Source organism: Ceratina calcarata, unplaced genomic scaffold (assembly GCF_001652005.2).
Source record: "Ceratina calcarata isolate Rehan_Ccalc_2016 unplaced genomic scaffold, ASM165200v1 scaffold373.2, whole genome shotgun sequence".
NCBI lineage: Eukaryota > Metazoa > Arthropoda > Insecta > Hymenoptera > Apidae > Ceratina > Ceratina calcarata.
The window spans coordinates 8,345-29,128 of NW_017160451.1; the positions used below are offsets into that span (position 1 = coordinate 8,345).

Here is a 20,784-nt window from a genome sequence, read left to right on the forward strand (position 1 = left end):
TAGAGTCGTTGGGGGGCACGAATAGACAGCACTGACACTCTATAACTCAAAATACGGGACGTGAATGAAGCCGAGAAAGTCAACATGGCAACTCATGTAAGAAGCTCTTGCGCATGCGCAAATCACAGCGCAGGTGGCGCAGTCTTCTACGCACGCGCAAGAGCTTCCTGTGCAAACCGCCATGTTGAATTTGCACCCTCAGTCAGATCGTACAGTTTGAGTTACAGGGTGTCCAGACCTGTCTATAAGATCGTGGTTGGGGGCCGTCAAACGAAACATGGCGTCCGTTAGGTTATTGCTATGAGTGCTGGTTCGTTTTCTATCATTAAATGTGGAATTATCGTGCGTTTTGCGGGCTGACGCGAAGCGTCGTGTCCTCGTGGAGGCGAACACGTCGCTTTCAACCCTGCATGCCCCGCGTACATTATTCCTAGTGCCGATTCAATGAGAAGAATCGGCCTCCTCCAGAGTGGCTTGTGGGTATACACACCCCGACGCGAGACTCCACAGTGGTTTTATGGCACATCGAGCATTTTTCTACGCTTAGCAAATTTCCCGTTCTCGGCGGCAAACAGAAGTATGATCCTCAACGAGGAATCAGGAAACGTTCGTCGCTTTATAGCCGGACTCGCGAATCAAAATGCCGGTCACTGTTAAAGTGTTTTTATGCGAGGGGTGTTAGCGGTGGTATACACCTCTTCTCACCCCATCATTTTCACGTAAAATTCTGTGCATACGGTTAAATATTAAACAACTGGTTTACTCATTCGCGTATCGGTCATGATTTAAAAAACGTGAAATGTGCAAGGATGTGTATAGTGTTCAGAGAATAATCCAAGGTGTATATAAGACTTTCACCAATTCTTATGTCTATTCGTTTAGCTTCTTTGAGACGAACTAACAATATATTTAAAGAGTGTTTTATGTATGTGTGACTTAATTGGGTAAAGATAAATATTGCACGAAGGTTACCAGACAATAGGATATAATTTCCAGAAAGGAAGACTTAGGAGAGTGTGAGACCATATGCCACCAGCCGGGCTATCGGCGAGAGGCTTGTCTACCTTGATGGACCACGGACAACCTGATGCTCGTCATCGGAGCGAGCGGTTTTTACTTCACCCAGAGAATGGATCCTCCAATTCTAACACAGCCAATTCATCTCCACGGTATCAACATAATAATAGAACAAACAATCATTCCACAAGGTATACAAATAGTCTATAAATTGGTAACAGTGAAGGGATACATTTCTTTTAAACTTTACGTGTTTCAGTTACGGATATTTATATGGACGTACATCTAGCAACAATATGTCTGATAGCAGTGTTTCTGATACACATAGCGGTGGCACAGCAAGAACTGTTTCTCAACAGACTAGTCCATCTCATGGTACACATTCCTCTTCTCAATCGCGACAAGACAATAGCTCAACAATTTTCACGGCGTTATTCGATTATGTTGCCCAAGGGGAAGACGAGTTATCCTTACAGAGGGGTGAAACTGTCGAGGTAAATTGTTTCTTGTGTATAAAAAAAACTTAAACTTTTCTAAAGTGTTAAATTGTATGTTTTGTCAGGTCCTGTCTAAGGATTCAAAAATCTCAGGTGACGAGGGATGGTGGACTGGAAAGATCCATGGAAAAGTTGGTATTTTCCCAGCGAACTTCGTCGTGGAAGCGGAAAGTATCGATCGGGTTTCATCAGTGATTGACAAGGTTCAACCAGTTGAAATCGATTTCGAAGAACTGCAATTAGAAGAAGTGATAGGCGTTGGCGGATTCGGGAAGGTTTACAGGTACGCAAAAACAAAGCGAAATCTAGCGATGGCACTATAACAAAATTTTTTCCAATATCCATTACGTGATTCTTATAGAGTTTTTCGCGCCTAAAACAAATCCAAAAGCAGAAATACTTTATCACATACCGTTTCGGAGAAATAGCAGTTTTTGTAAAGATGTATGATTTTGTAGAAAGTGAGGTATTACATGACAACCGAGCGCGAGACAGGTCGTTGAATCAACAGATAGACTTCCCATAATATATCCATATCCACTTTTTGTTTTCGTACTTCTTAACAGTTGCAAAGGATTGTTAAAATTTGAAGATGAACTGACGCGATATCTTACACGTACAAGTTTTGTGTATATGTGAAAATCCATTTATCCGGCAGGAATTTGCTACACAGTATTGAATTCTACGGATAATTTCTGGTGAAAGAAAAACCATATATAGAAACATGTATTTTATTTTTCCCGAAAATCATATGTTTTTACAAAAACCGGTATTTTTTGGAAATGATGCGTGATAGAATAACTCTGCTTCCTAATTTATTTCTGGCATGAAAAATTCTATACGAACCAAATAGTGGATATTACAAAAAACGAAAGAAAGCTTTTTGTTGCACTGCGTTAAGAGGAAATGGAATGTGCCAAAAAGATAGACACTGCGAGCAATCTATAAAAGCTTTCACAATGTCAAACGTAAAGTGTACTATGCAATGTATAAAAGATAGAAAAAATATTTGAAACACATTTTTTAAGCGCATACCATAAATAATTTATGTCGCATACAAATTTGCAGTTCAGTGATTATTTATTGGTAAATAACGTTTGCAATCTTTTCGAATATTTTAGGGGTTTTTGGCAGAAACATGAAGTGGCTGTTAAAGCAGCCCGCCAAGATCCAGACGAAGAACCAAGTGTTACCTTAGAAAATGTACGACAAGAAGCAAAATTATTTTGGTTACTGAAACACGAAAATATTGTGCAATTGGAAGGAGTTTGTTTGAAAATGCCAAATATGTGTCTCGTGATGGAATATGCACGCGGTGGTAGTTTGAACAGGGTTCTTAGCGGTAGAAAAATCAGGCCTGATGTACTTGTCGATTGGGCGATACAGATTGCTCGTGGCATGGATTATCTTCATAACAAAGCACCTATAAGTCTTATACACAGGGACCTAAAAAGCTCTAACGGTAAGATAAATAATTAATTAATTAACGTGTATACAGGTTGGGCTATGCAACTAGAATCAATTCGATTTCTTCTAAAATAATGGTTTTTATAATAGAATCTTTCAAATAAAAGTTGTACTTCATCAAGGAGGACATAATTTAACGTGATTAGTTTTTTCGTAGATGCATATTTAAGTAGCATATGAAACTCAACTTCATTTTTTTAAAATGAAATCATAGTATTTTATTATTACACAGTTTGATTCAGCTTGTTATTTTCCATAAAAAAAGTATTAATTTGTTTGTATAAAAAGACTATTACTTCAGGAAATATTTTGCTTCCAATTATTGGGGTGGCATAATTGATGTTGCTATAACTTTTAAAGCAACTACTTGAATAAAAATTGCTAAAAATGAATTCTATGTGGCTTGAATTGAGCTAAACAATTAACTATTTGATTTATTCTTATTATTTCTATTTTTCAAAATTTCAAGGTTTTTTCATGTTTTTAATTGAAAATGAAATTGTTTCTTCATAGCGAGAGTTATGGATAACTAAATAATAACAAATTCAACGATATGTATTACAATTACATTATAAAAATTGACAATGACATAAATAAAAAAAAAACTAACTCATTTTCAGCAATTTTTATTCAAGTACTTGCTTTGGCGGTTATAACAATGATGCCATGATTGATACAATAAATTATATGGTTTCATATCACGGTTAATGCAATAATTGATATAATATTTCGTACAATAGTCGATACAATAATTGATACAGTAATGCATACAATGTTCGATCTCCTGATTGATACAATAAATAATAAAATGTTTCATCGTCACTCTAATAATTGAAGTCAAAATATCTTCTGAAAAAATAATTTTTTGTCACACAAACAAGTTACTACTTTTTTTATACAGAATTTCGGTCTAACAAATAATATGTTACATAGTATAAAACATGTACTGCAGTGACGACTTTATTTGACTTTCCGGTTGAATTATGGTAATGCGCAGCAAAAACAGCCAGAAATTTGACCAAAAAAAATTGTCACTTTCTGTAATACGTGTAAAGTCAAACCATATCCTTGCTTAGAATTTTGTAATAAATTCATTAAAACTACATTATTTATTTCTTAACTTTGATACTGCCAGTTCCTTGGACCGATGCGGGCAAAACGAAAAATTCACTCGCTTCCCAGGAACTGACGACACGCCGCCTAAACGAGTTCATATATCCTCTAAATATTCATATAATGGGAAAATAATCACCATGAATTATGTCCCCCTGAATATTATTCAACGTTTATTTCAAACAATTTTTGTAAAAATCATTGTTTTACTTTTTAAAGTAATCGAACTGGCACCAGTTATGTGCTCCTTCCTGTATTTCTATATGAAACGTTCTGAAATAATCTATGTTTTTCTCTTTGATAACAGTGTTATTGAGTGAGCCTATAGAAAATGATGATTTACAATACAAAACTCTAAAAATAACTGACTTTGGGTTAGCGAGGGAAGTTTACAAAACGACTCGTATGTCAGCGGCGGGCACGTATGCTTGGATGGCACCAGAGGTTATTAAAAAGAGTACTTTCAGTAAAGCCAGTGATGTTTGGAGGTCAGTTTTATGTACCTCCTATGTCACTCCATCGTATAAATGATTAACGTTTCACCCTTTTATTCATACTCTTGTAATACGTTTGCAGTTACGGTGTGCTTTTATGGGAACTCCTGACAGGTGAAACACCTTACAAAGGAATAGATGCTCTGGCAGTAGCGTATGGAGTCGCAGTAAATAAGCTTACGTTGCCTATTCCATCGACTTGCCCTCAACCTTGGCGCTTTTTAATGGAAGGTACGTTGATCTGCTACGAATTATACAGGTTGAGTCATTTAACTGTGCCACCAAGACACTATTTGTTGTATCAAAAAATGTTTTAATTTAATGTTTGGTTAAGCGAGGTATAGAATGTAAAAATTCGATTTTTGATAGTACAGTCTATTATCGAGATATAGTATTTGATCTAGTACTTCGATACAATATTGAATGATGAGTAAAAAGAATTGCAAGATATGTGAGATTGAAAATTAATATTTACCGATATAAGCAACGATCCAAACGCTGTCCATTACACCAAATACAAATGTATAGGCAGTTTACGATTAACGTTTAATATACGATATATCTTTAAATGTTTGTGGAGTTACAGTCGAGAGCAAAATTGAATCAACACCTTTGAAACAGAATAAATTTTTCGAAATCGAACCAAGCGATTAAAGTTTTCTTATATTGTTAGGTGAAGTAGTTACCTAACTGACGTATAAAAGAAATTTCGAAAAAAAATTGTTAGGAAATGTCAGGAGAAATGGGAAGATCGCTTTTTTCAATTTTCTATTTAAACTCTTGATGAAAATTTGGTCAAGACATTTCGAACATTTATATGAGATATGTATACTGAAAATTTCATCGATATCTATCGGTGCCGAAAGAATGGACAGGCATCAAAACATGTAGACTTTAAGCCAAAAGTTATAAAAATTTCGGTTTTCACCATTTCTACCTGATTATAACTCATAATAATGTTAACCAATATTGATGAAATTTTCATCTCACTAGTGTTAAAAATGTGTTGCTCGGACTTTTATTGTAAGCCCAGATAAAAAAGTAAAAAAAAAAAACAACCTTCATATTTTTTTCTTACAAGTTTCACCAATTTTAATTTTTTCGAAATTTATTTTACACATCAATTAGTAAACTAATTACACCTAACTACTCAACAAAATTTAGATCGTTCCGTTATATTTTAAAAAAGTTATTCAGTTCTACAATAAGTCAGTTAAGTTTTGCTCTTTACTCTATTTTTTCAGGTGTCGTAGGCGGTATTAATTCTAATTGCAATTTTTGCATTTGCATTTGTAGGCGTTTACATTTTGTACGGAAACTGCCTTCTTCTACCCTGTTGATAAGCTTTTGAAACGTGAAATGTGACGTGGCAGGATATTTTTCGCCCGAACAGAATTTTTACTCAATAATAATAGTGATAAATCTTATTTTCATTCTTCTAAATTTCATTTTTATTGAGATATTCGTCAGTTCACTTTTCTTTCACTCACCATACTCTCACCTCCAATAACTTGCTACTGCGAAAGTAAAAACAGAGCAACAACAGCGAACTACTAACTGATCAGAAAGATTTGTTTGTAAGCATTCAAGTCGTGTATCAACAAGTGTTGCATGAACTTTCCATGCAGTGACTTTCCATCACTTTTCACTGATGGATATTTCGGTAATTATTAGTTTTTGATCCGAAAAAAGAAACTTCCATTAATTTTCTTTCTCTCAATTGCCTGGTCTCAAGTCCATTCGAGCGCCCGGTCTATTATCATACAGTGACTCCCATTAATATTCGGACACATTCTCAAACGGAATAACTCTTTTAATATCGAACCAAACAATTTAATTTTCTGCAGGATGTTAGAAGTCTTCATTTACTATATAATGTGTAAAAAAAATTGCCATACGTCGAATTCTCGAATAAAATAATGAAAGACATGATTGTTATTTTAGGATCTGTAATAAAAATTTGAAACATCCTGTGTGTAGATCGAAGTAAGTTGCATATAAAAAATTTCATCGAAATCGGTTAATATTGCTACAAGTCATAAGCGATAAAATATTTTAATTTGTTTCAATGTTTTCACGACTTTCGGTCTATAACTGAAATAAATTGAAGAATTCTTACGTGTTTCGATGTGTCTAACGTTATTATACTTATATATTGTATATAACTTACGTTAGTTATTTATTAGTTATCTATAAATAGTGTTTCAACTTTTCCGTAATAAAAAAGTTAGAAATTATGTCATTTTCTTTTTTCTTGGAGATTCAACAATCTTTTTTAAGCTTCTATTACAGATTATATAGTAAACCAGGCTTCATAAGATTCCAAATTTTGAACAATTTGACAAAAACAAGTTTCATTCAATATTACAAAAGTTATTCTATTTTGAAGTGTGTCCAAATATTAATTGGAGTCACTATAGTCTTTTATTCATCATTCAGTACTTCGTTGTAACAACGAGATAAGATATTCCACGTCATGATACAAAAATTCGAAGTGAAATATGTCGATGAAATAACGAATTACTAATATTGTGTATTATTGACAAAAAGACTTATTATTACTAAACTGCGTGGATTTTACGTTATTAGAAGAAAACTTATTAGAAGAAACCACAGAAATGGCAAATGTTGCGTACAAGGTGTATAATAATTCAGAATATGAAAAGCCAAATGGATGTTTTAATGTTTAAATGATCAGCCAAATGCTTATACTGAGAAAGATGAGATAATAATTAAAATTCTTTCATTCTTCGTTTATTTCGCGGATGATCAAAATACAGACTTTTATCAAATAGTTCGACCTGACGTGTCGAACGAGCTCTTTTGCTGGACTCGATCCTTAACCGATTGAACAAAACTGCTGAAATCTACTAAGGAGTAAAATTAGAGTAAGAAGAGATAGTAGGAGAAGGAAAAAGGAAACGAAAGGGAATAGGAAAGATACGAAAGGAAGGACAAAGAGTAATAAACAGAAGGATAACCAGGTAGAGCTTGAAAAACCGGGAAAAAATCCGATAGTCAAACTGCTACATCTGAGCACCAAATGTTCAAGAAATAAAAATTATAAATAACTAGTAATAGAAGAGAAAGTTGAAGAAAGGAAATAAATAATAAAGATAGTCTTAATAAGAAGGTGGCACACACGAGTCGTCACAATACAAAACATATCTTTTAAACTGTTACCATAAACGTTTTATTTTGCATTCACAGCCTATATGGTCCGCTTGGTACTAAACAACATACCTTAGAACATTCGTTTCATATCATAAATGGTTCACAAGTAAATATAGATGGCACAGTTAAATGACTCATCCTGTATAGAAAATCGTGTATAGAAAACTTGATTTGCTTCAAAATAATCAAATGCATCTCGAACTATTTAGCTTGTTGGGCGTCTGACAGTCATCAACGACCAGGATTCGCTGAAATTTTAGTAGCGTTAGACGAAGTTCGTAGCGCGTTTGCGGCAACGCCACACGAATCGTTTCACACAATGCAAGAAGATTGGAGGCTTGAAATTGAACAAGTTCTTCACGGATTGCGCATGAAGGAAAAGGTACAAACAAACTTTGAATACCATTTCTAAAATACAGTTTATATTCGTGGTAAAATGGTCTCATCTTCTATATAAATAATATTTGTAATATTCTTTTAAATGCTATACGAAGGCATGCCGTTCGTTAGAAGAGGTAAGATAATGTATAACTTTTCAAGTTAAACATTGCTTTTGTTTCTCTACCCCAAGTCTATCTATTTTATTGTTGTTAAACGTCAGAATTTTATTGCCTCAATCGATTTTATTTGTTCAGCTTTATTATCTGTTTGCCCGTTAGGAATTGCGCTGTAGGGAGGAAGAATTGACGAAGGCACAAGTACAACAACGACAACACGAAGAAAACTTGAGACAACGAGAACAAGAATTAGCTGCCCGCGAAATAGACTTGCTAGAACGTGAACTTACCGTAATGATAATTCAGCAACAGAATACTCCAACTCCAAACAAGAGGCGCGGAAAATTCAAGAAGTCAAGATTAAAATTAAATAAGAAGGAACCTGGAAGTAATATAAGCGCTCCTTCCGGTTAGTTTTCTGCTTTATGATTATTTCTTATGCAATTAATTTATGTGTTTCATGTTGCACGTTGTTCTTTCTATAGATTTTCGTCACACGATAACTGTGAAAGATACAGCATTGGAACGGGGGAAAGTGCGGAATCCGTCGAGGCCGAACAGTCCACCTGGCTCGCCTAGTATCCCAAGACTCCGTGCAATCGCATGTGAGTATCTGTTCTGAAGATTGTTGGTAGTTAATAATTTCAATTATGTGTTGTAAAGTAATGAATGATTGATTCTGCTCTGACGATATTTATTTGAGTATTTTCGACGATCTTTTGAATTCCACTGTTTGTGCTTTGTAGTCACGTTGTATTCATTTAATATTGATTAGCATGGTGTGAATATAATTAAATATATTTTTATCTACGTCTCTCTCTTGAGAAAATTATATATTAAACATACGCACTTTCAATCTATTTTTCAGTTTAAATTCCAAAGTTATTAGAAGACATTCTATATTATTTAGTTTTATTTATTTTTTTAATTAAATCCTCGATCGAAAATGTATAATTAAAATGATTTCTTGATACCTTCTAATGAAACATTATAAAATTGAACAGAATTTTAGGGTAGGAGGGGAAACTCAGTATTGTAGTGAGTAGCGTTTTGTTTTTTGTCTTCCTTCTTTAGTACCAGCAGATGGAGTGAAGGGTAAAACATGGGGCCCGTCGACGCTCCACCAACGCGAGCGTGGAGCTATTATCACGCAGCCACCGAATCCTGCTTCACCGGGTGGGAAACGATGGTCTCGCTCCGCACCAGACCTTGAAAAGGCGCCCCTGCGTACCGCCCTGTTGGCACACCGCCCCCCGCTTCTTCAAGAAATAGGTAACCCGACCTCCAGAAAGTTGTACTCCTCAGCAAATAATTTGATAGACAGTCAGCCAGGATTTAGTTATAACAACATTCCAGAAAATTCTAACAACATTGTGCAAAGTACCAGCTGTCCTCCTTGCAATCTAGACGAGGACTCAATTATTGTGGACAACGATATTTACGAGTCCGTGGTATTGCATAACAAATCGGCGAACAATTTTAGAACCCATTTCTCAGATGACCAGTTAGTAGTTATGAACAGACCCACGGTTAGAAATACTTTGAAAACATCGCCCCCGAAATGTCAGAAGTACAGCGATTGGGAGCATTCGTATTCCTCGAACTTTGTACAGAACGTAGCGTCTTTAGTCGGTACTGCGAAACGCGTGAAAAAGAAGAAACGCGATAGGAGTAAGTCGAAGGAGTCGAAGCGCAGGGATAGCTCTGAGTCAAGATTGGCCGCTTTCACAGATTTCTTTCGTTCCCCTTCTGGCTCAAGGAAAAGCTCTCTGAACTCTCCACACAGCGCAGAACGAAAGAACTCTAATATATCGATAAAAATCAACGACGCGGACGGTTTAGAGTCGAGTCCCGAAAATTCTATTGGCAAAAAGTCTCAGCATAAATCGAGAATTTCTAAGAGCCCGTTGAGGATGTTCAATAAAATGAAGGCCTGGGGAAGTCGGGACGCTCTCGATGATAAAGCCGTCGCAGTCAAAGTAGAATACAGCGTTCTAGATAATACGATATCCATGTCGCAGTTAAGTCGACACGATTCCGATCATAGCGCCGCGGTGCCGAAATTCTTGGCCGCAAACTCTCGGGAAGGGATAGATTTCGAAAGTCTCAAATCGGAGCTTTGTAATTTCGATTCGGAGCATTCGAACGATAGTTCGATCTCGAAGAACTCTTTAGGCCTGTTCCCACAAGACAATCAGTGCAAAAGATCCCCTACTTCGTTCGAATGTATTAGCGACGTGTCGGATGTGTGCTTTAAACACACTTCGTAGATCAGTAAATCAAATTTGATTTGCATTTGTGAAAATAAAAATCGACGCTTGCGTGGCTACGAACAAAATTAATTTTCATAGTATTAATTGTGCATGGCTATATGCAGGATAGAGCGCGTCAGAATCTGCTAGACAATTGTAGAAAAAAATTCGAGTCCGTTGCCCCTTCCCAGGAATTCCGGATATTTGCGATTACTTAACGCGCTTCCACATGTTTCTATCGTCGAAAAACTTTTAAGGAAGGATGACAAATGACATATTTCAGACAGAATCATGCATATCGTAAATGTATTCCCACTTCGAATATACCTTTCTTCTGCTTTATGTGTTTTAGTAACAGTCCTATATTTTCTTTACCACAGGCCTTTCTGAGGAAAACATCTGTCCCACTCGTAAGTCTCTTTACATTGCTGCGCAATTGTTTCACATATTACAAGAGACACCTGACTGTTTTTTTTTTGTTCTTTATCTCGATAAATTGTATCTTTGTTTCTCCTCCCTTTGCATCGTTACAAAAGTACAGATCTCAAACGGACAGTGCCCCTTTTACATTTACACTTCCTCTTCGTATTTTCCGTTCGCTAAATTGTATTTATGTAGATTGTGCTTAAAATTAATTTGATAGGAATGCATGTGTGAATATGCAATTAATTAGATTTCCTACATCTGTTCATCATCTAGAAAGGATGCCCCCCGATATATAATATATATATAATATAGTATATTATATTAGTATGTAATACGTGTACAGTTTCAAACATTTATTGACGTTATTATGTTTCTTTTTTTACGTTGGTAACATGTTTAAGATTATTTTATTTGATTGAATTTTCGGAATGGTACATATATAATGTTATGTATCCTCGTAGGGAATGAATTGAAATTGAAAGTGAAATGACGAATTTGAAATTAATTTTATTTAGTTAAATCGATAGCTTTGTTAATTAGTTAATTTTCATATGTCTATCAAATTACATGATGAATATATATTTTAGTATACGTTAATGAAGGGTAACCGGTGCCCTGGAATAATCTAAATACTATTTATCCTAATTTAAACTGATAAGAATGTTCGCATTTTGAACTGTAATTTAATGAGTACATAAAATGTAAATGCAGTCTTTCTGGTGTTGGTTCTTTTCTGATGTTATCTGGAGTATATAACATTCTAACAAAGCAGAGCTAACAGATCCTTACTACGCGAAAAGAAGTCATGTGCTTTTGCCACTACAGACAAGAAGTGCTAGATTAAAATTGTTCTCCTTTTGTTTTTGTTTTTTTTTTTTTTTTTAATTTAGGAGCGTTTACGGAAAAGTGTGTTCTTGCATAGTTGTAATTCCGAAATCTAAGAAAGACATCATCACAATTATGAAATTATTATACAAAGCATTTAGATTGTGAAAGTAGAGTTGTACTATTTTTTTTCTCTCTTCCCCTCTCTCTCTTTTTAGTGCTTCACACACGCATCTAAATTAAATGTCAGATTTTTGTTAATTTATCCAGCCTTATTTAACAGCGACATCACTTTTGTATTGTCATAGATTTCCAACATTCTTTTAGATTCAAAAGATCTCGCACCTGTCACGATACAACACATGGAGCGATACACGCACACTTGTATTTAGAAATAGAAATTTTTTTCAATAAAACCTTTTCAGTTGGACACATTGAATTTTGTTTTTTCGTTTTTCTGCAATTTTTACGCTCGGTTCACGGTGGCGTTGAACGAACAGATTTCATATTCCAATTATTATATTTTCATGCACTTTATACGTACAATATTATTGCCTCAATAAATCTTTTCTACTTCGTTTTGATTAATTTACTAACTAAGATGAATATTAAAAGAAAATACTAAATTATAATTTGTTTTTGTTTTTAATTAAATAATCGCCGATAACCGAGCGTGAAAAAATCCTTGTGCATGCTTCCAGTAGGATCCTAACTGTGAAGGCCACTTGGGTTCGGTCCTTTTCTTCCCCGAAGATTCCAGTCTCATTTATGACAAATACTCCGAATTTCTTTTTAATTCCTATATCGTATAATTGTACCTTTAATATTTCTGTTCAAACCGAGTAGGAAATGATAATGAATACGAAGGGAACGAGTATTCTAAGAAATGAGAAGATGAGAATTAAATGGGTGAAGAAAATAAGTTATAAGATCGCCTAGAAAATTAACGCGTTTCGCCTTATGAACAATTTATAACTTATTTTTTCTCTCTTCACGCTCTGCTTCATTTTCAAAGTCTCGATATACTTAGTTATACCTTTTATGATATGGGCTTTAATGCATTTAACAATAAAAGTATTCGTAGAATAAGGCTTGTTAGAGATTATCAGTAGTCAATAAACCCTTTATACACATTTGTAGCATGTAATATTTTATGCACGTGATATATTGTGCTTATATACACATATAAACAATTATAAGTAATTTAATAACGAATTAAGCATGCTGCAACGTCGATACTAAACAGTTTAAATTTAGTACACGTACTGTAACATTTATGAAGCGTGTAAAAATTTGTTCATAAAGGTAAGAGATGGAAAATGATCAGTTCAATGTGGTACGTAAAGGAAAGTAAAGATTTTCATTGCATTTCTCTATTTTAAACACATATATTTTTAACGAACGGCGATAGTACCATTATCATCGTAGAAATCTGATTATTGTTTTTTAGATTATACAGCCATACCACCTGATCTGCCAACTGACTGGGCAGCGCCGGATTTTCCTTTGAAGCCTGGATTAACCGGTCCTTACATCATGCCGATGCCCGTACCAATGCCGACCCTCTACAACGGAGAAACAAAGAAACCAAAGTTAAGCATAATAGAGCTGGTGTTATACAATATCGCAGCTATGCTAGCCGGAGTGGCTACCGGATACGACGTAAGAATGTCAAACATATCTCCGATTCATCCGAGATTATATCCACGGCTTGGTGAATGTGAAGATGAACCTCCGCGATGGTGGTTTCAAGCAGACACTGGATCTAATCGTAATTCCGGTTACATCGGTCCCGATTACGAATTCAATTCGAGTAGCGGCTATCCTCATAATACCTATCACGGGCCCGCTAGACATTACAGGTACGCAATCAATAATTAGTAGGGGTAAGCGAGACGGGTCGGATTCTAAAAGAATTCATAAAACTCATAAAATCTTGAGACTCTCGAGAGTATTCGAGATTCTTAAGTATTATTATTATTATTATTACTTTATTAAAGTATAATCCCTTGAGAAGATACGAATGAAATCGAACAGCTTTACTTCGACAATTTATGTGGTTCAATACAGGATACGTATAAACTATTAACCGCATTAAAGCCAACCACTATAACTTAACAGCTTCTTTATCTTAATGTAACTCGTGCTGTGAGTGTGGCTACGAATCTGAAGACCTGGACCATATTCCGTGGCAGTGTCGTCTCTACGATTCTCAAAGAGACAACCTTATTAAAAATTTAAGACAGAATAAGTTCTTCCTGTCCCTAAAACAATAATTGCTGAACCAAATATCCTGACATGCTATTGTATCTATACGTTCTTAAAAAATTGTAATCATCGCATATAAAAATAGTTTAAAATGTCAAATGTATACCAGATACAGTTGTAATAAACCTCATTAAGGTTTGTCAAGCTGAAATAAAAAAAGATAGATGGTACAAATGTAAACTTAAAAATAAAGCAGATAGCAAAAACTTAAAAATAAACTGGAAAAGACAAAAGAGGAAATAAATAGATACTATCTAACAATAATAAAGTCGTAAAATAAAGTAAAGTAAAATAAAGTCGAAGTTAAATTTAAACATAGAAAAAACGAATGAGAAGAGTATGTTTGGATTTGCACTGAGTATATTCGGGATTTGCGAAAACATTTGGAAATTCCGACAATATTATAAATTTCCAAAAGTGTTCGGGATTCCTAAAAATGTCAAGGATTTGATTATGAGATTGAACAATATCAATCGAGGTATGAGATTTTCGATATTTTAAGCGTTTTCGAAAATTCCATTGTCAAGTGACGCGGTAGCGTTCCAAAGGCAAATTTGAGTAAAATTTATTCATTTATTCTCATTTCTACTTATTTAATTTGTTAGTATAAAACTATAGAAGTTTGAGAATGAGGTGGAAATTATATACCACACATAACTAATAATTAGTCTTTTTATACAAAAATTTGAAATAGAATATCATAACTATTACTTCTCGAATGTTTTCGACAGTCAAATCGGGAATCTTGATATAATGGAGAAGCCGTTCCAATCCTGAGAAACATTCTCGTCCCGTCCCGACGTTTACGGGTTCTCGCATATCTCTCAAAATAATTAGCAATCGTCCTTTTCTGTTTCTTACGCCTATTCTCGAACTATCGCAGGCCGTTCTTGAGCAACATGGGTGGCATAGCACCTGGTCTTCCGCCCAGCGTGATGCCTGATAAACCTCTAAGATTCACCGACTCACCGCAACATTACGCGAGCAATACAAGCTCTAACGCACCGACACCAAGTCCTAGAAGAAAGAGCAGCAGTACTAGTAACGAGGACGTGTACACGCACGATGCTGGAAGAGTGGATCGGATGGAAAGAGTACCGACGATATACATGGGGAACGTCGCACCTTATCCAGATTACGGGCCTCCGGTGTACACGGTTGTCCCACCAGAATACTACAGACCACCAGAACCGACGTACTTCGTACCAACTGATTACCAGTAAGTGATTGACTAATGAAGTATGGACACTACGGAGTCCGTCCGGAAATTGTCGCGACATATGTCGTCACGGTTTCCGTAGACCTGTGACTCTTAAAAGCTAAACGTGGACAGTCCAGCAGTCCGAAATGCAAAGTATAGGGAAAACCAGGCAGAAGCTGGGTGCCACATTGGGCCCAGTGATCTCTGTGGAACAAGTGGCCGAGAGTACCGGACCTGCTCTTTAGGTCCTAATAACTGTCGAGAAGTCGTCAGGAAATCGTGGAAAACTCATGACTGCTATTCATGAGCTGCAAATGGTCTGTCCGCTTGCTCTTATACGCAGAAAATAAGTAATACAATAATATACATAGTGAGGATGAACAATTTTATTCATGAGCAATTACTCTATAGTGTTTAATATTTTTATTAGTTTTAACTGACGTAAGTCCATGTCGAAATTCGATGTACATAGCATTGTTAGTTATTTAAACGAAATCGAAATTAGTACAATGGGGCGAGATTAAGTATGCAAGAAGCATTTGATAGAATATACATATCGAATCTTTCGACTTAATGATCGAAAATAATTTGTAAGTAATATTATAATGCCAATTAATATATGAATTGCATGAAATCGTATACCTATAAAAAGGGTTGACCCATAAATTCTATCATTGATACAAAATTATGCTTCATAGGTACTGAAGAATTGAAGAATACATTTTTAATATAATTGTTAAAATTAATCTATTTTTAGAATTATTATATGTTATACAATAATGACTGTAATTGAAGATCCTGAAAGTACTAAAAGAAAGGAAATATTTTAAAAAGTTAATGAAAACTAATCAAAATATATGCTGTAGAGTAGTTGCTTGTATCTAAAATTATTCATCCTTACTATGTATATGTTATTTCATATATTTTGCACACAGAGGCGAGCGGTCAAGTCATTCGTAGCTCATGAATAAAATCCACGATTTCTCGACGGCTCGTCACCTTGACCAGCAGGTACTTGAACTTAAACTGTAAGGGATTTAACTCGTACTCGTTGCTGGGGTCCACTGAGACCCCCAGCTGCGGCACTGAATTGCCCATGATCGACTGCTAAAAATCATACCTGTACGGAGATCGTGACGTTTTCCGATCGGACTCCGTAGTGTGAATAGTCCATAACAGAAGGCAAGATTTATATATAGTTACATTAAATCCTTTTTCTCCCTCAGTGATAGAATGCTTGAATGTTCCGAATTTCCACATGCTTACGATAATCCGAGCAGCATAAATAGTCCGGCTCGACCAGCAGTCTCAAGACTTCCTTCGTACACCCACCACCGTACCTCGTCGAACGTTTCGAATGCTAGCACGTCGAGTCAAAGTAACGTGAACCCAACGTTTCGTTTAGAAGACGAGGATGATTATTCTTTATACTCGCCTGGACATTATTACCCACGATCCCCGAATATCGCGTCGAACGTAGGAACGTACAGTCCTAGTATGCTTAATCACGACTACGGCTCGCAATTGCTGACGCGTCAGAACTCGCACGATTCGAATTCGAATTCTGGTGACAGACCGAGCAATTTAGAGGTCGTCAGTCGATTGCGATCGAGCTTGAAACGATCCAATTATTCGTACAACTCTCCGAACAAGAGCGTGAGCAAAAATAACTCCGGTTCGGGTACGCCGACGAATCCCACGCCACCGGATTCTTTGACATCCGAGGATTCGAGCTACGTTTCGGCTAAGGACAGTCAAATTTCTATAAGCAGGGTCCGTTTCTCGCCGGTCACTTTCGACAGGGACGGGGTTTCCCGCGATCATAGGGAAACGCTGCTCGATATTCCGGTTCACGGGCAAACTCAAGATGCTACCGTGCCGTTGCAAGCTAATCGACGAGTGAACAGAAGTAGAAAACCGAGTATCTCTGAATTAGAAAGAGAATTTTTGTCATAGCATTGGCTTATTTAAAATCAAGAGAATTCGGTTGAGGGCGATTTTAGAGATTCGTTGAATAGTTTTCGTCGATCTTGAAAGTAATACATTCAATTTGCATACAATCGCGCGAATCAAACGATGCGCGACGCGGGAAGAAATAAATTGAATCGTAATAATTAGAAAATACAGCGATGCACGTTCTTGAAGCACTGCCTCCTGCTAAACATTTTATCACATATTAAACGATGGTCATCGAGTACAGTAAGAACGTAACATTCCACAGATATTGTACTGAGACATCTTTATAAAAGACTATTGTATTGTATTCAATTCGACTGTTTTTAATTTCATACAGAACTAACGTACGTTTCGTAGAGAATAGTGGAAACGCCAACATTGACACACGATAATTCTTTCAATTAGATTTAAAATAAATGTTTTACTTCGTACATTCCGCACATCTGCTGTTAATATCAAACATGTAAATAGTATATATATGTACGTTTTCTATTATTTGCATGAGCATGTAAAAAGAGCAGATAAATATTTTAATTTATATAATGTGAAAGAAAATTGGGGGGGGGGTGAAGAATTGAAAACGAAGGGTGGGGCACATAACTAGAACCAGTTATATTTTTATAGCAAAATGCTTCAAGTAAAAGTTGTATAATATCAAGAGCGGCATAATCCAACGTGATCAATTTTTTCGTACATGGATACTTAGGTAGCATATGAAGGTCAACTTTGTTGTTTTAAATGAAATCATATTATTTTATTATTAAACAATTTGACCCAGCTTGTCATTCTTTATAAAAAAAATTTTATTAACTGATTGTATCAAAAANGTATTATAGTTACAGAAGTATTTACCAATTAACGTACCAAAATTTGATATTTTAGATACTTGATTCGTAACTTTACCATTAATATAAACAAAAGAAAAAGGACATCGTTTTGTGGGTGTTCTTTGTTTTATAGTTATTAGACAGAATAGAATTAATCTTCAGCAATTTTTATTGAATTACTTGCTTTGGAAGTGATAGCAATGATACCATGATTAACACAATAAATGATATAATATTTCGTGTCATGGTTGATGCAATAATTGATATAACGTTTCATATAATAGTTAATACAGCAGGGCATGGAATGTTTTATCTTCTTATGGATACAATAGTTGCTAAATCGTCACTCTAATAATTGTCCAAATATCTCCTGAAGTAATAATCTTTTTCTACAAACAAGGTAATACTTCTTTATACAGAATGAGCAGTATCGAACTGTTTAATAATAAATATATTTTTCCATTTGAAAGTCAAACTTGAGTTTCATACAACCTTTAAATATTCATATAAGGAGACTCTAATCACGATGAGCCCCCTCGGTGTCATTCAACGTTTACTTGAAACATTTTATTATAAAAAGCATTCATTCAGAAGAAATCTAACTGCTTCCAGTTATGTGCTCCACCCTTACAAATTCGTATAATATATTTGTTGTATTAACGAATTGAAAATGATATTAACTCTCTTAATACTTGTTTAACTGATTACCATTTTAGAGAAACGAGACTTGATTCTCTTTATCTATCAACATTTATCGCAGATGTTAACGCGTTACATTCCATCAGAGTTTCTTGTCAGAAAGAAATAGTTAATTATTGAAAGTATATGTTAACATGCTTGATCGAAGGAGAAGATGAGGAAAACATTGGTGACTATTGTTCATAATTTCCCTTAGCGTTACTTTGTGACAATATAAATATAATAGAATAATTTTGTATCACGAAATATCTCAGCAACCTTTCCTAAAATCACAATGTTTTCTTCTACACAGAACATTTCTAATCGAAGAAGAATTATCGTAGACATACCGTTCATTTTTATATTATTTTAATAAGTTTATATATACTAGTATCAAGGCACTAGATACACGTGTGAAAAGATTTGTACAGTAGCAACTTTAATATGGATTTTCGATCGAGCTAGCCAGAGTGATAGTGATTTAATTTAGTGTACATGCCATGTGTAGTTAAAGATATACTTCTTTTATACATATACAGACACAGTATGAACGATTGGAACGATTGTAGCATATCTATAGAAAGATGTTCGACATATTTAGTTTATTTATGACGAGTATATAGCCGTGGGTGTGATGTACCGGGAAAGAGGCGAAGACACTCCATACATAATCACTGTTGTACATACAATTATATGCTGAACAGTTATTGTTTAAATAACAATGTAATTATGATGGACATTCCTTTAATATCGACCGTATCGTGTAAAGTAATGTGGCGTTTTAAATGCACGAGTGCCCTAGACATTATTTTATACATACTTCATTAGACCGGGGGCATTCAATGTTTTGAATTAATATAAGAAACGAAATCGATTGAAAAAGCCCTTCATTTTTACTTGTAAACAATAGTTACTCTGTAATTACTAAAACGAATTGAACTAAGCTCGATTTTTATGAGTGCATGGAGTTTAATTTATTGAATAGCCGACTAACGTAACTATATGGAAGCTAATCAAAACTTATTATTTATGCACGCGCGTATTCACTACGATGCGTTTTATGGAATCAAAATAATTCTCATTTACTTGATTCACCTCACATAGGAGTATTAAAGTAACGTATTTTTATGTACTAGGGATAGATCAAAATTGAATCAACTGTTGAAATTGAATTAAAAAATTTCGTTAGATTTCGGACAGTTTTATATTTTTATTTATGATAGTCCAAGGTCTCAGTAGCCTATCCCTAAATTGCGATGATTACAATGATTTCCTGAATAGTAATCAGTATTGTAGGATATATCCTAATGTACATAAAACACTATAGAATTAAAGAACGAATAAAGAAAGGATAAACTTTGATGAAGTATTTTTTTGGCTTCTTTCTACTGTGTAGTTGGTTTTTAAAATTACCAATAAAATTCTTCTCAAAGTGAAATCAGTTAGAGCAACGGTGATAATACATTGAAATATTCCTGAAGAATAAATCCCATTGAATTGGTACGTTAAATATATATCTAATTTTGTTCATACTCGTTCAGAGGTCGACTTGTGGAAGCCTATAACAAATTTAATCGGTTGACTGAAATATTTATGATGTTATTATAGAGAACCTATAGAAAATAAATATTTCATGGATATGCCTTTTCTATGTTGTACAAAGATATTCTGCGGTGCTAGTATCATGTACTTAATATTTTAAGGGAGACAAGAAAACGTTGAAAATGCTTCCAAAATAATTGTGGGAAATATTGAATAAAATCTTAGAAATGGTATTATCGATACTTATTGTTGACAGTAACGATAAAACTTACTTATATACAAAATGTAACGTTAGGCAGCTATCAAATCTATCAATTGTGTAATGGCACATGATTGCCAACAGTGCTAGTCTAAGCTATATTTATTTTTTATATATTAAAAGTTCGTTAGCTCATACTAAGAGGAACCCAGTTTTCTATTTCATTACAGACCACTTATGCATTATTTGTTTGGGCAACTAGACAATATTGTATAAAGAAACACTGTTCAGAATATATACAATTTAAAAAACAGCTATATCTTATGTTTGTTTTTAATAAATCACTGCATT

At 34.8% G+C, this 20,784-nt stretch overlaps 1 protein-coding gene across 8 annotated transcripts; it reads left to right on the plus strand.

Moving 5' to 3' along the window:
- Positions 1–253: 253 nt before the first annotated feature.
- LOC108625853 (mitogen-activated protein kinase kinase kinase 11) lies at positions 254–17,983 on the plus strand. 8 transcript variants are annotated; one of them, XM_018026173.2, is made up of 16 exons: positions 254–925; positions 997–1,208; positions 1,277–1,511; positions 1,580–1,797; positions 2,636–2,976; positions 4,402–4,582; positions 4,671–4,819; positions 7,972–8,144; positions 8,257–8,277; positions 8,422–8,668; positions 8,745–8,864; positions 9,334–9,531; positions 10,892–10,921; positions 13,213–13,624; positions 14,914–15,249; positions 16,458–17,187. In XM_018026173.2, the coding sequence occupies exons 2-16, from the start codon at positions 1,027–1,029 to the stop codon at positions 17,185–17,187; spliced, it is 3,573 nt and encodes a 1,190-aa protein (XP_017881662.1). In that variant the 5' UTR covers positions 254–925; positions 997–1,026. The 8 variants fall into 8 exon arrangements, with proteins under 8 accessions (XP_017881662.1, XP_017881664.1, XP_017881663.1 ...); XM_018026175.2 differs by having other exon boundaries at positions 254–839; XM_018026176.2 differs by having other exon boundaries at positions 277–310.
- Positions 17,984–20,784: the final 2,801 nt, after the last annotated feature.